The 14,580-nt window shown below is 53.1% G+C and overlaps 6 protein-coding genes across 6 annotated transcripts; 2 read left to right on the top strand and 4 right to left on the bottom strand.

Moving 5' to 3' along the window:
* Positions 1 to 1,633: 1,633 nt before the first annotated feature.
* On the bottom strand, positions 1,634 to 3,905 carry N0V96_001727 (uncharacterized protein; the record flags this gene model as incomplete). The annotated part of the gene is made up of 2 exons (XM_065756305.1): positions 1,634 to 3,744; positions 3,824 to 3,905. The coding sequence occupies 2 exons, from the start codon at positions 3,903 to 3,905 to the stop codon at positions 1,634 to 1,636; spliced, it is 2,193 nt and encodes a 730-aa protein (XP_065615545.1).
* A 3,147-nt stretch (positions 3,906 to 7,052) lies between these two features.
* RVB2 (RuvB-like protein 2) lies at positions 7,053 to 8,581 on the top strand (the record flags this gene model as incomplete). The annotated part of the gene is made up of 3 exons (XM_053192949.1): positions 7,053 to 7,061; positions 7,116 to 7,342; positions 7,405 to 8,581. 3 exons carry the CDS (start codon positions 7,053 to 7,055, stop codon positions 8,579 to 8,581), a joined length of 1,413 nt encoding a protein of 470 aa, XP_053049480.1.
* A 208-nt stretch (positions 8,582 to 8,789) lies between these two features.
* On the bottom strand, positions 8,790 to 10,070 carry N0V96_001725 (uncharacterized protein; the record flags this gene model as incomplete). Its single annotated transcript, XM_053192948.2, has 1 exon — positions 8,790 to 10,070. The coding sequence occupies one exon, from the start codon at positions 10,068 to 10,070 to the stop codon at positions 8,790 to 8,792; it is 1,281 nt and encodes a 426-aa protein (XP_053049479.2).
* A 658-nt stretch (positions 10,071 to 10,728) lies between these two features.
* UFD1 (ubiquitin fusion degradation protein) lies at positions 10,729 to 12,008 on the top strand (the record flags this gene model as incomplete). Its single annotated transcript, XM_065756304.1, has 3 exons — positions 10,729 to 10,731; positions 10,785 to 11,090; positions 11,163 to 12,008. The coding sequence occupies 3 exons, from the start codon at positions 10,729 to 10,731 to the stop codon at positions 12,006 to 12,008; spliced, it is 1,155 nt and encodes a 384-aa protein (XP_065615544.1).
* Positions 12,009 to 13,048: 1,040 nt separating this feature from the next.
* N0V96_001723 (uncharacterized protein) lies at positions 13,049 to 13,363 on the bottom strand (the record flags this gene model as incomplete). The annotated part of the gene is given in 2 exon segments (XM_053192946.1): positions 13,049 to 13,207; positions 13,226 to 13,363. The coding sequence occupies 2 exon segments, from the start codon at positions 13,361 to 13,363 to the stop codon at positions 13,049 to 13,051; spliced, it is 297 nt and encodes a 98-aa protein (XP_053049477.1).
* Positions 13,364 to 13,675: 312 nt separating this feature from the next.
* N0V96_001722 (uncharacterized protein) lies at positions 13,676 to 14,402 on the bottom strand (the record flags this gene model as incomplete). The annotated part of the gene is made up of 2 exons (XM_053192945.2): positions 13,676 to 14,189; positions 14,248 to 14,402. The coding sequence occupies 2 exons, from the start codon at positions 14,400 to 14,402 to the stop codon at positions 13,676 to 13,678; spliced, it is 669 nt and encodes a 222-aa protein (XP_053049476.2).
* Between the last annotated feature and the right edge of the window lie 178 nt (positions 14,403 to 14,580).

Here is a 14,580-nt window from a genome sequence, read left to right as displayed (position 1 = left end):
GGGAGGGGAGAAAAAGGTGGATGCCGAGCCTGACCTGGTACTTCCACTGGTGCGCCCAGTTGGATGGATGGATGGATGGGTTCCAGGTCAAGCCTTCACCATAGGTAGGTACCTTGCCTATCATTCACCGTACCTACCTTAAGGTATGGTAAGCACGTAGTAAGGTATACAAAGTACGTAGTACGACAGGCAACCTAACATGGAAGGCACTCAAAAGTGGGATGGAGGTCAGAATCACGGCAATTCAGGTAGAGACACAATCTAGCAGGGAAGGAACCAGGCAGGATTGGCAGAAGCCAGCGCAGCGCAACTATGGGAAGGCAAGCAAGGCAAGGAGACACACGCTATCTCGCGGGCGAATTCAGGCCAATGACAGGCCCGGAAGGCAACCGCTGGACGCAGATGATGCGAGACGGCCGCTAGGGTGGTGGTGTCAAGTGCGCCAACCAGGACTGGAATTGAAAATGCGACATTCTGGCGATCTGGTTTACCTTGCTTTAAGGTACGTTAAGGTACCTACCCACTTACCTCACCACCTCACCTAGGTGAACCGTGAATTGCCCCCCCGCCAGAGAATTGGGTGCGGCGCGTGCTTGCTCACTGCTCGCTTCCTGAGGGAACGGGATCCCAACTTGAGGCTTGAGCCAACATCCGCACCCAGTCGCGCGGGACAAGATACGAACCTACCTTACAATAAGGTAATCCTAATACCCCTAATTAAAGGGCACTGGAATGATCTGGTCAGGTACCCATGCCAGTCTACGTCTCCGATGCTTATGTCATCACACCGTGAGTCTAAGGCGCTACGCAGCAGGAACAATGGACGCCTGCCTGCCTGCCCTTGCTGGCGGCGGGCTCAGCGACGGAAACCACTGATCGTGCCGCCGACCATGGGGCCACAGAAACTTAAGTAGCTTTCCTTTACGAACCCAACCTAAACCTATCTTACCCAAGTTGCCCATGTAGCTTGGAGGCGCCGCGCAGATCCAACTTCATTCATGGCGTTGTTTAAAAGGGATGGGCGCGGAGAAAAACTCCGATAGCGTCCCGTAGCTCAACTTACAGTCCAAGACCTCAGGAAGCCCACAGCTTTGTCGCGATTTAAGGCATGCATTGTCTACTTTAGTCAACTTGTTTGTTTCGCTGTTTGAATGATCTGCAGGTACCGACGAAGGCTGCCTTACCTGTCTGCATCCAGTGTAAGGCACCTTGCTCACCACGCAGACAATGTGCTTCATTGTGGCTTTGCCCGGATCATTCTACACCCCACAGCCGACGCATTCTGAATCTAAGCGGTTTAGAATTTCTCAACAAAGACAACTTAGCGCTGTCACACGTAACGGGTTTCTTAGACAGGCGTTTGCCCTATTGACAAACGTTACATCATCACAGCGGATAATGTAATAACTCAGGTCGTTGAAATATAGGCGTCTGCCATTGGCATAGTCTCTATCTAATCTAGAGATATGTCTACAGGCAAGTTACCAAAGTATGGTAGCTAGCTATGATGATGTCTCTCTTCTGTCCATGTGAAAAGTACAACCTTGGTATCGTAACAGGATCCATTGCGCCGTCTTCCCTGGTATCTTGCTGAACTCAAAATGCGCGATGCATCAACTCCTTTTCTTTCTCCTCAATGCCTTCCATTGGTCACTGCTAGCGGCCCGTATTGAGAGCTCAGTCTCCGTTTCTTATTCGCAGGCTCATCGCCCAACGTCATCTGCCTCTCCAAGAAGAGCAGTCTCTGCTCATAGGCTGTCACCTGCCTGGCCATCTGGTCTACCTTGGGTCCAACTGCGGCTTCCGTAGGATGGTATCTGTCAATGTGCTGCAGAATGGCCTGGTAAAGGCTCTCCGTCGTCAAGTTGTTAATTTGCGCGTCCACATTCATGATGTTATGCTGCACAAAATCCATCCTGTCTTCGGAAGCCTTCACCCTTTCCTCTGTCGTCGCGAATCGTTGCTCAAAGTCGTCCAAGCGCTGGTGATCCGCCCGGAAATCGTATGCTTGGCTTTCCAGTGACTGGAGTCTTTGAGAGTCTCTAGCCTGGCTTTCGCTCGTTAACTTGGCCGACTCAGAGATTGCCTTGATGCTTTGATCGATCATCGACAACTGCTCCTTCAATGCGTCGATGGTAAGCTTGATGGAGGCCGAATCATCGGGTGCACACCTTTTGGCTGCTACATCCGCAGTCTTGGTTGGCTCTGAAGCATCATGTTCCAAACAACGTGGACTCTGCCTCGAGACAGCCTCAAGTACCTTGATCCGTGTATCGTAGTCCTTCAACTTTCCTTCGTATTGATCGACCTTCAAGTCATTAGTTGGGGTCGACAGGCGGCTGTTTTCAGTACTACGACTCGATTTCTGGTCTGATCCTTTCTCGAGCGTCTTTACGTGAGTCCAGGCAACCGCGTCCGTCCGTAGCGTTGGCATTTGGCGCTCAACAACGTCGATTCGCTTCTTTACATCCTCGATCCAGGTACTAAATGTCTTGAAAACAGTGGCGTTCATGGTCGTAAAGGTTCTGACTGCCAGGAACTTGTCGCCGTCTGGTGGACGTGGTATATCCGCAGCACGTTTCTCCATGTTGGACTGGAACTGAGTCATTTCTGACTTTAATTGCTGAGCCTCTGTCTTGATGTATTCGATGACAGATTCAATTTTCTCAACATTTTTCTTGACATGGTCAGTGTCGGATCTCAACTGCTGGGCTCCTGTCTTCAGGTGCTCAGTGTCAGACTTGATATTGAGAGCGTCTTTCTTAAAGCATTCTGTTTCCGACTTCATTTGAGTTCTGAGGGACTCTACTCCGGACCTCAGTTGGGCAGTCTCGGATTTAAGCTGCTCAGTGCCTGCCTGGATCTCGTTGATGTCGGAACGTTGCTGCTGAATACCTTGTTCAATGTTAGACCGCAACTGCTGGACACTGGATCGAATGACCTCTGCATCCAATCCGAGCATCATGTGTTTTGACTGAAGTGTAGTCACATCATCAGCAGTCTTCTTGACATTCTGTTCCAGTCTTGGCAGCGTTGTCGCAATGGCACCACAACTGTCGCTGATCAGGTCGATATCCATCTCACCGAGCTTGTTGTCGTGCTCAGATACTTGAAGCTTTAAGAACATTATTAGATCTTCGTGCTGGGCCATGAGCGTCTTGATTGCCTTCAGTTCCTCCGATGTAACGCCATTCTCCCTTGGTGGTGCACGAGGCGGCGCGACATCTGGCTTTGGCTCTTGCAGCTGCTTGATGGATGCGTCGTGATCATCGGCCCTGGAACTCAGAGACTGGCAATGGTCCTGAAGCTCTTGAACCTTCTTTTTCAGCGTCTCGTTCTCGATGCCAAGAGCATTTCGCTCATCACTCTCAACTGAGAGGGTTTTACGAAGTTCCTCCATCTGTTTCTGCTGCTTTGCAGCTGTTTCTTTATGTTTGCTCTCGAGCGCATCGAGGCGTGAAGTGAGTCGTGCCTCGAGTCCGTCCGAAGTACTAGGAGCAACGAGGCGACGATCCTTGTCTTTCTGTTGCAGCTCAGTACAAGCTTGAAGCAGAGTAGCAGCAAATGCCTCTGCCGAAGCCTGCCACTGTTGGTCCGCATCCTTCATCTCCTTTCCCAAATGATCTAGGTCTTCGATGTCTTTTTTCTCAAGCTTTCGATGGTAGTCTTTCAGGGAGGGGAATTCGGCATATTTAGCGTGCGATTGGGCATGCTCTTTCTCCCGAGCTTTGGCACGTGCGTCAACTACATCTTTCCGCAACCGAATTGCACCTTGTTCGTTACTTCGCCGAGTAAGCTGTCGTAAAGATGCGGTGATCTTGACCGTTGTTGTCGTGTCGTTCGCGGATCGAGGGGTTGGTTGTGCTGAAGATGCTGGTGTCGTCGATAGCACTGGGGGTTTCCATGATGCTGATGCAACGGTTAGTTTCGGCGCCCTGAAGTGAATCATATTCTATTCTTACATTGTTCTGACCCACGGTTAGATCGGGTGTCTATTGACATGCCCGGTCTGCTGTGGACTGGCGAGGAAAACGTTCTTGTGGGTGGGCCACGGGGAGGAGGGATGGTAGCTCGTGAAGCGGTGGTCGACGGTGGCCTGAACAAGTCCGTTTGTGTTCTCAGGTCGCGGTCAAGATCCTTCGTCCTATCTCTGTCCCTGTCCCTTTCCCTTCCCCGGTCCCTTTCTCGGTCCCGGTCTCTATCCCAGCTTCTGTCTCTTTTTTTCTCTCTGGTCCGCCTGTCTGGCGAAGTAGAACGGGATTGTGACATAGATCGTGATGACCGAGACGCTGAACGGGATCGTGATCGCGAACAACGGTAATATCGAGAATCACGACCTAGGCGGTCTCTTTCACCATCCCGGCGATCGTTGTAGTCGTAGCGGCTGCTGTAATGACCATTGTCTTCGGAACGTCGAAAGGATGACGACGACATGGTTCTTCTGGTGGGCGAAGTGTGGACTCTCAATCGAACGTCGATCTGTGTTTGTCGTCTCCTTTGCACGTGAGATCATGTCCAGACCGCATACTCGATCAGTGCGTTGGAAGGATGCGCGTAGGCAGGTCGGCAGGTAGATAGGTAGGTAGGTAGGCAGGTAGGAAAAGTGTTTGCGTGGACGCAGGTGGCAGGCAGGTGAGGCAAGGAACGTAAGGGTCTTTGTTTGCAAGATGCGAGGTGGGGTGAGATGCCCAGAGGCTTAAGAGGGAAACCCTATGCCGGGAAGGAGCCCGTTAACGTCAATTACGTCGGCTCGCCTAGGGGTCTTGTTGGTAATTGGGAAGCTCCGAGGTCGATGTCCAAAAGGAAGGCACAGACAGTGACCGGAGTTGCCACTATCTATTTGAGGGCAAGTCCTATTGCTCAAGTGGTTTTTCTCTTTCTCCTGTTTTCATATATAAATCCCTGTCCCAAAGGACCTCCTTAAGTTGGGCGGTCAGTGCCGTCGCGTGCTGAAATCGCGCCCCACGCAGATCGCGCTTGCTCGGGTTAGGTCGGGTCTGGCTTAATTACACTCGCCTAGCAACCTGGGAAGTGCAGCATTTGGGGAGGGGAGGTGGGTTGGGGAAAGTAATATTCCTTGTAAGTGAGGACGCACCCACGTAAGGCCGTGTACGCAGTACCTAGGTGATGGATCGCACATGGGCTAGAAATACAAGCCTTACCAGAAAGTTTCTCCGGTACCCAAGGTAAGGTTAAGGTAAGCTCAAGTATTCTGCGCAATTTCACGTATGTAGTAAGGTAGGTAGGCGGAACTCCCCAAATCTGGCGTCAGGACTTGAGTGGAGAGCGGATATGGCTGGATGTGATGGAATGATATCGAAGGACCTACAGGGGCCTAGAGACAACTCAGAGAGAAAAAAGCAAACATCAAGTGGCTGCTCCACGCGTCAGACGATATGCAGTGCGTGCAGTTGCTGTAACCCAGCTTACAGAGCTTTAGGTTCCAGGTTTGCCCCCTTTTCACACACTTCCAGGGTATTTGACACTGAGCTGGCCTCACGAGTCACAGGGGCTCGCTGTAGTGTAAAACGGGTTGCACCTTTAATTGGGGGGCCAAGACGTTCTTGGTTTTGGCCTGGGGTGCATCTACTAGACCGTCTGTTAGCGAGGAATGAATCATGGCCGCTGTCATATCCGATGGCCTGGGTAAGGCACGAAGAATACCTAATTACAGTGCTGTGAATGCTTCCAAGCAGAGCTATTTGTACTTCCTTCCCAGTGAAGTATTTTCACCAACACGTCTGCTCACCGGAACACTATATTCAAACCTGGACTTACACCGACGATACCTCGCCTATTCTCAGTCGGCTTTCGCGGGTTGTGATATTACTGCATAAGGTAAATTAACCTGGAAGTACGTACCTGACCTGCCCGCACTAGAGATTTCTCAGATGGAAGGAACAATTACCAAGGTGTGGTGAGTGGGGTGAGGTTGTTTGCCGGCAGGGCTCCGAGCTGGCTTTTTCCGGGGGCCAGACAAACACTGATTGATCCATCGCCCAAGAAAGGGTCGACGTTGGGTGGGGGAGGGCGCATTCGAATAAGCAAACATTAATGCTATTGTAGGCGTTAGCGCCATTTCTGAGTTCAGGTTGAACTTGATCTCGTATGTCCCTTGCCATTTTCTACCATCGCCGATGTATTCTATCGACCCTGCACTTTAGCACCGATACTGACCCCTCTCGAGCACTGTCAGAAGACCACGACCAACGGATCATTATGAGCGAATTGTTTATCGCCAAAGGCGCATGGCTAGGAATGCAACAGATATCCGTACAGGATGTCACTGTACTAAGCGAACATCACCATCCCTCGTAGTCGATCGGACCTGTTTCCTGGATGACAAAGAACAAGGCGCCTTGGCTGCTTCTGAAAGCAAGTAACTCGCCTATAAGACAAGATTGCGGTGTACCTAGCTGCACTATCTTGACATCAACAAATATTTGCTTGCCCGCGACAACAATCTAGGTACTGCATTCAGACTCTAGAGCGTGTCGAAGTTCTGCTCGACACATGGCTCATAATAATGAACAATGGTCGCACCCTTACCTGACAGCTGGTCGCAACGGGCTGAGCTGGAGCTATCCTGCCCAAGAACTTGCCTGAGACGTTAGTATATAGAAACAGCTAGAAACTCAACACATGTAGTTCTTTGTCGTAGGCAATAAAGTTAAGTTAGGTGGACCGTACTCTGAAGCTGACATGGAGTGCTTAAGTGCTGGCGTCAAGCTTAGACTGAGGTGGTACGGATACAGTGCCTGTAGCTGGGCAGACTTTCTGACGTCTGGCTTACCTACACAGGCTTGTTCCTGTGGCGCTCAAGCGCTAGCCGCGCCACGCTCAGCCTGTGCAAACTGAGGTAAGCGCGTTCCCAAATTTCTGAACGCGCAAGGCCCAGCTCTTTCAGCCTTGAACGACCATTGACGAACTGTTTTTTGCGCCTCATCCACGAACATCACCTCAAGCCCGTCTCTTCCCATTTGCATCCCTCAATTGCCGAAATTTCAACCTTGCGAAAAGCTTCCCGAAGTCATCGGTAACCCTATTCCAAGATGGCTGCGGTATGCGCTCCTCTTCGTCTGCATTCACGCACTAGTAGCTAACAGGGTGTATAGCCCGTCATGACCGTCTCCGAGAGCAAGGAGCTCAAGGGCCTCAACCTCATCGCGGCTCACTCCCACATTCGTGGCTTGGGCGTTGATGGCACAACGCTGGAGCCCAGAGCGGCATCTCAAGGTCTGGTTGGACAGGAGAAGGCCAGAAAAGCTGCTGCCGTGATCCTGCAGATGATCAAGGAGAGCAAGATTGCTGGAAGAGCTGTGCTGATCGCCGGCCCCCCAAGGTAAGCCTTTTCTTCCACATGTGTCCTTTGAAGACTGTACAACTGACTTTGCATCTCCTCAGCACTGGCAAGACCGCCATTGCCATGGGAATGGCTCAGTCCCTCGGTCCCGATGTCCCCTTCACTTCCCTCGCCTCATCCGAAATCTTCTCCCTCGAAATGTCAAAGACCGAAGCTCTCACACAAGCATTCCGCAAGTCGATTGGTGTTCGCATCAAGGAGGAGAGCGAGATTATGGAGGGCGAGGTCGTCGAGATCCAAATCGACCGAAGCGTTACAGGCGGCGCCAAGCAGGGAAAGCTGACGATCAAGACGACCGACATGGAAGCTGTCTACGATATGGGCGCCAAGATGATTGATGCCATGACCAAGGAGCGCGTCATGGCCGGTGATATCATTTCCATCGACAAGTCTTCGGGCAAGATTACAAAGCTCGGCCGTTCATACGCTCGCTCGCGCGACTACGATGCCATGGGTGTCGACACCAAGTTCCTGCAGTGCCCAGACGGTGAGCTGCAGAAGCGCAAGGAGGTCGTCCACACCGTCACTCTTCACGAGATCGATGTCATCAACTCAAGAACACAGGGCTTCTTGGCTCTGTTCTCTGGAGACACTGGTGAGATCCGCAGCGAGATCAGGGACCAAATCAACACCAAGGTGGGCGAGTGGAAGGAGGAGGGCAAGGCCGAGATTGTTCCTGGTGTGTTGTTCATCGATGAGGTTCACATGCTCGACATTGAGTGCTTCTCATACATCAACCGCGCCCTGGAAGATGATCTCGCACCTATTGTCATCATGGCCAGCAACAGGGGCAACTCCCGCATCCGCGGAACAGACTACCGCAGCCCCCACGGTCTGCCCCTCGACTTCCTGGATCGTGTCGTCATTATCCACACAAACACCTACAGCCCCGAGGAGATCAAGCAGATCATCACCATCAGAGCTCAAGAAGAAGAGGTCGATGTCTCAGCCGACGCTCTGGCATTGCTCACAAAGATTGGCCAGGAGGCGGGCCTGCGCTACGCCAGCAACCTCATCACCACCTCACAGTTGATTTGCGCCAAGCGCAGGGCGAAGCAGGTCGAGATTGCCGACGTTCAGAGGAGCTTCTCGCTCTTCTACGACCCGTCCCGCAGCGTCAAGTTCGTGTCCGAGTCGGAGAAGCGCTTGATTGGCAACGACGGTGCCGTCGACTTTACCGTCACTAATGGCCATGGCGATGCGATGGAGTTGAGTTAAGCGTGTTAAAGGGTCTTCCATGTTGGGCGTTTTTTGGGCAGTAAAATAGGTGGCCACCCCCTGGGACGTATGATAGATTATGTACCATAAATGTTTGAATGGTAGCATCGTGACGATGCCAGGAATGCAAGGCTTTTTTATTCATTCATCCGTATTTGTTACATGGTATACGTTTTCTCCCCCAGATGTGTTCCAGCTGGTGGAACGATTATTCAAACGTCGCAACCCTCGTCCAGGAATCATCGCCAACCGGCCGGAACTCAACGCCCTCACCAAAGTATCCGGCATCCTGCCATGCCTTCATCGTAGGCCCGTCGTACGGCCCTTGTTTCTCTGCATTATCCCGCCCATCCGTCCAACGGAACTCCCACATCCTCGAGGACAGATCGTCATCGGCGTCGTCCTTGGCCGGCTCAACCCACTGCTCGCCCGTCTCCCGCTGCCACTCGCGAACCAGCATCTCCCTCTCCTCGTCGTAAATCTCGGCGTGGTCTCGACTCAGCAGCTTGTCCGCCGCGTCGGTGATGGCCTCAATGGCCTCTTTCCTCTTCTGCTGCTCGGGGCTAAGCTGGTCCTTTTCCTTGTCGACGTCCATGGCCTCCTCGCCGCCGCCGCCCTTATTCTGCTTCTTGAGTTTCCATTTGGGTATCTTTTTGGTTTTGGGCTGCCCCTTGCCCAATCTCGCCAGGGCCTCGAGGGATGTCTCGCCTCTTTCTAATCTCACGATGAGCGCCTTGAGCAGGTCCGTCGTCAAGATGTCGTCGTTCTCCATTCGTAACCTCCGCGCCTCGGCCTCGCGCTTCTCGTGTGCATCCGCCGCCTTCTTCAGATCCTTTTTACTCAGCCCGTCGAGCCACTTGTCGTGCACGGCGTTCGGGTCCACAGCTTTCCTGATAAAGTTGCCGTCCTCGTCGAAGCGACCCTCCTCTTGCTCATCCTTCATGTTGAACGCCTCGACCTTAGGCGCGTTGCGCTTCAAGCCGCCAAGCCCGACCTCCTCGTCAATACCCTCCTCCTGCATCGCCAGCTCTTTATCTTCTTCGTCGTCGCTGCTCTCCTCGTCGTCTAGGCGGATCTGTCCTCCGCTTTTACTGTGCAGCTCTTGACCCTGGATCTGTGCGTCATCGAGGAAGCGCACAGCCTTGTCCTTCCCCGCCGCCTTGGTCCCTTCCTGCGCCGCCTTGCCTTCCTGCTCTTCGTCATCGTCGTCCGCGGCAAACATGTCGTCGTCCTCGTCGTCATCCTCGTTAACCTTGCCGCCCTTGCCGCCCGCGCCGCTGTCCTTGGCATCGTAATTATCCAGCTGGCCAAAGAAATCCGCATCGCCGTCCTTCCTGCCCTTATGCTTTTCGTTGGCGCGCGACTTGAAGTTGCGCTCGTTGTCCGAGTCGCTGTCGTAGCCGTCCAGGTTCACGGCGCCGCGCTTCGTCGCTCCCCCCGCCGCCGCCAATGACGTCGGCATCGAGGATGGCGTCCTCTTCCGGCGCATCGGGGGCCAGGGCGGAGGGGTTGCGGACGTCAAACTTGAGCTTCTTGGAATCGTGACCGTCGTCTGCTTCGGCGTCGTGGTGATGCGTTCGCGCAAAGGTTTCGCCTGCCCTTTTTGGGCGCGCTGCCGAGTGTCTGGAGGCCATGGTTCGGGCTGGCTATGCCTGGGGATATGGTGTGGGTTGTGACAAATGAGGAGTTAAAGTAAGGCGAGGCTGGCTGAGCTTTGCCTTGAAAGAGCTTCTTTCTAGGTGGGCTGGATGCAGCAGCTCTAATTCCAAACGTCCCGTTCTACGTTTCCTGGAATGCATCTGAGAGCTGGGAGCGGATACCTCGAATTCCCTACAAAGTTGCATGGGCATTAAGGTACCGGCTGGGGTATCGGGCATGTCATTTTTTGGTGGAGCCCAGTCGAACTTCCAGCGGGTTTCGTCATTCATCAGTTGCCTTTGCGGCCCCACGTCAACCGCGGGTCCTCCTTCATCACACCTAAAGGCCAAAGCTACCTTCTTTCACCACCTGCAGCAGCCACAACTGCTCTGATTCAAAGAAAGCTGCCCAAGTTAGCTTAACAACTCATCGGGGTCATATCACTTCTCTTTACTTTTTTCTCTCTGCTGCCAAAAAAAGATACCTTACTCAACAAATCTCCCCGCTCGATGGTAAGCTAGCTGTCCAAGTCACCTCTTCGCCCCAGCTAATTCTGAGCTTGCAGTATCGCTTCGACCAAAACGAAGCAGACATGTATAACTTTGCCCGCGGTGGCCGCCGGCCGATCGTCCAGCGATTCGACGAATACTACCGATGCTATCCCATGGTCATGGCACCTGGTCCCGAGCGACCCGATCTCAACTACGGTTCCAAGATCTTCCTGCCGCCCTCCGCCCTCGACAAGGTCTCGAAGCTCCACGTACAATGGCCGTTGCTCATGGAGATTATAAATGGCGAGAAGGGAAAGCACTCACACGCCGGTGTGTTGGAGTTCGTCGCGGAGGAGGGCAGAGCATACCTCCCCCACTGGGTTCGTGCTCCTATCCTCTCCTTGGCCCGCGCTGGCCGTAGCGGAGGTGGCGTTGTTAACGTTTGAGACCAGATGATGCAAACCCTCTCGCTAGACGTCGGCGACATGATCCAGATCAAGACAACTTCTCTCGAGCTTGCCAAGCTAGTCAAGCTGCAGCCCCAATCGACCAACTTCCTCGATATCAGCGATCCCAAGGCCGTGCTGGAGAAGGCATTTAGGAACTTCGCCGCACTTACCAAGGGTGACGTTTTCAACTTTGAGTACAACGACGAGATCTACCACGTGGCGGTCCTTGAGGTCAAGCCGGAGACGGACAAGATGGGAGTTTGCCTGATCGAAACCGATGTCGAGGTCGACTTCGCGCCACCAGTTGGCTACGTCGAGCCAGAGAGACAACAGAGAGGCAGCGGAACCAGCACACCCAGAAGCGGCCGCGGTGGCCTCCCGGCCGGCGGTCTGCTTCACAGCCAAGGATCCATGGCCCAGTCCATCAACTACGGCGCTATCGCCCCCGGCACGGCAACGACCAACTCCAAATTCTACGGCGAGGGCCAGAAGCTCAGCAAGAAGGGGAGCAAGGCGTCGACACCCAAGCCCGCGACTCCCGTGGCAGGCGCCTCAGCCAACCCGCCCGCTCTACCCATCCCGCGCCGAAACAACAACGGCCCCATGCCTCTCCGCCTTCCGCCCAACAAGCTCTTCTTCGGCTACGAGATTAAGCCGGTCAAGACCGACGACGATAAGAAGCGCGAGCTAGAGGAGCAGAAGCGGCCGCATTTCGCGGGCCAGGGCCAGACACTCCGGGCCAAGCGCAAGGGCGAGGCCGAGGAGAAGGAAAAGGCTCCCGAGAAGAAGGGCCCTGCGGAGGGACGGAGAGTGGATAGTCGCGGACCTAAGCCTCGCGGCATCGAGTAAGATGGCAATGTGCGGGTGAGAACATATTTGTGATTTGGGATGGATCAAATGGCGTTTGGGGGTATGATAGGTAATTATTCCGGGAGCATGGTTTTAATTACCAGGGCAGCATCGTCTGGGACAGTCAAACGGTGATTAGATTCCCGAAAATGAAGAAATTGAGATTATGTACGAGTGCCGTGCTTGAGACGATCTTCGTAAACGAAATGATGACCGAAGGCAAAGAAGCCAAGGGCACACGACATCAATGTGATCAGTGCCCTGACACTTATCTTGTCCCCACCATCCACGATGACGTTGTCGTAAGAACCGAAGTTAATACAGCACCAGGTCCTCACTCATAAAGCAATCGGTTTACTCAAGTATAGCAGATGATAACTTCCATTTCTGACTAGAAAAGAAAAGCTAGCACAAGAGCAAGCTTGCTTCTGTACGAGCCGGGTGTGAAATCCTCCCTCCGCAAGCAATATCAAAAGGGGCGGTAATCTCAGCCATACCCCGTCAAATCAGTCCGTTGAAACCATTTCTCTCTGCCAGAGATTCCTTGTAAACGATAAGCCACCTGGCCAATCCGGCGAAAAGAAAAAAATCAAACCCAAAAGCCATTTCCCCCCTTTCCAGGTTCCGTCAATCCCAGCCTCCATTATCCCAGAATCCCCCCGTGGTCTCCTTCTCCCCCTCCATTGCCACTCCATATCAATCAACCCAATGGCGGCGGTTGTTTGTTGTGGTGTTGAGAAGAAGAAAAGGTGTCCATGGTGGAATAATAAAGAGATGAAGAAGCCGAGAAACGAACGAAATGCTGATGAGAGAAGAGGGAAAAAGCGAAAAGAAAACCGTTCCTGTTGCCGAAAAAAGTGCCAGTTACTGTCGAACCACCTTGCCGTCAATCCCAGTAGCAAGAATGAAGAAAGAAGGGGGAAAAAAAGACGGCGAACGAAAACCCTTCTTTCCCAAATCTCCCCGCCCATCAATAAAGTCATGAGAGCAGGGTAATCCAAGGATATGAGTTTCATCGTAGACCAATCCCCCATCCTCATCTAATCCAAGACCATCGCGTTCGCGTTCGCAGCCTCAGCTGCCTCAGCAGCAGCCTTGGCAGCAGCCTCCTCCTTCTCAGCTGCCTTGCGCGCGTTGACCGCCATGAGATGCTTGCGACCGTTCACGCAGGCGGTCCAGACACGCTTCTCGAGTTCCTCCTAGGCGGGATCCATGACGTGGGGGTAGGTCTTGACGGACGGGTCAGGCTTGGGGTCGCTTCTGACGGCGTTGAAGTTGCCTCTGGATTTGAAGCGAAACTCAGGGGCAGCGGCCTCGGCGATGGTCAAGCTGAGAAAGTCCTTAGCGAGGTCCATTTTGGAAAGTGGTGAGGGCTTTTGAAGAGAAAGTTGTGTATCTTGTGGAAGTTGGAATGTGGGAATAGAAAATAGAAGTGTAGTTGGAACTTGGATTGTGGAAATTGAGGTGTGAGGTATGGAAGATGAAAATATGGAAAGACGGAAGGTAGTGATGGAGGGTAGGAGGTAGGTAGTGGGGTCAAGCTTGAGGGTAAGAGGTAAAGTCATAGAATAGACGGATGAAGCGATTGCTTGCTATCAAAGCTGGAGCAGCCACAAAAACACCAATACAAGCTCAGGATCTGAAGTGCTGGGGTGTTTCGAATGGGTCTAGGTGAAGATATAGGAAATGAACCAAAAGTCCATAGCAACATACCTGCGCGCACGGGCAGCACGAGTGAAGGAGGGAATGCTGGCATTGCCCTCAAGCTTGATCTCGACCTGGTGATCAGCGGTGAGGTCAACCGGCTGATCGTTCAGACCAGAGGCAGGAGCGGCGCTCTCCATATTGGCATCAGTGTCGTTGCCGGTAAGATCGATATGCTGGCCGTTCAGACCAGCAGCAAGACCATCGTGAGTGATCTTGACGCGCTTCTTAGAATCCTCCATGTCGGACTCAGAATCATCAACGCCATCGTCAACCGAAAGGGCGAGAGAGGCCATCTCGTTGGCGGCCTGGGCCGCGCCAGAACCACCGGCAATGGAGTTTCTAGCCGCTCTAGTGCCGAAGCCGGGGGCAGCACGCTTGCGGGAAGGAGGAATCGGAGCCGGGGTGGCAGGCATGTCGGCGGTCGCGTTGAGCTGTTCATTGTAAGGCTTGATCAGAGACTTCGAGTAGCGCTGACTGTGAAAGATGATGTGATTAGTTCTGCCAGAAACTGTATCAAGAGATGGTCACTCACCTGAGGGCCGCGACGGTGAAGCTGTGGCCGAGGCAATTCATGCGGCGAACGACGTTAGCCCAGTCAGGTTTCGTGCCAGCACCGCTGTTGGCAGTGGTAGCGATGGAGATCAAGAGGGCCTTCTCGGCCTCGACGGTCCAAGAGTTACCAGCCATTGTTGCTGATATTGTGATGCTGAATGCAAAGAGGGTCAGTCTCAAGACGCCAAGTCTCTAAGCGAGAATTGAGCGAAGATAATGAGATTCTGAGAGAGGATGAGGAGCCAGTGAGGAAGGTAAGAGAGATGAGTGAAAGAAGTTGCGATGATTGAAGGTGGAAGAGAGTCGTCAAGTA

This window comes from Colletotrichum fioriniae, assembly GCF_027942845.1.
Source record: "Colletotrichum fioriniae strain IMI 355084 chromosome Unknown scaffold_1, whole genome shotgun sequence".
NCBI lineage: Eukaryota > Fungi > Ascomycota > Sordariomycetes > Glomerellales > Glomerellaceae > Colletotrichum > Colletotrichum fioriniae.
Note: the sequence above shows the minus strand (reverse complement) of the source record. Positions and strands in the feature narration are given on the sequence as shown.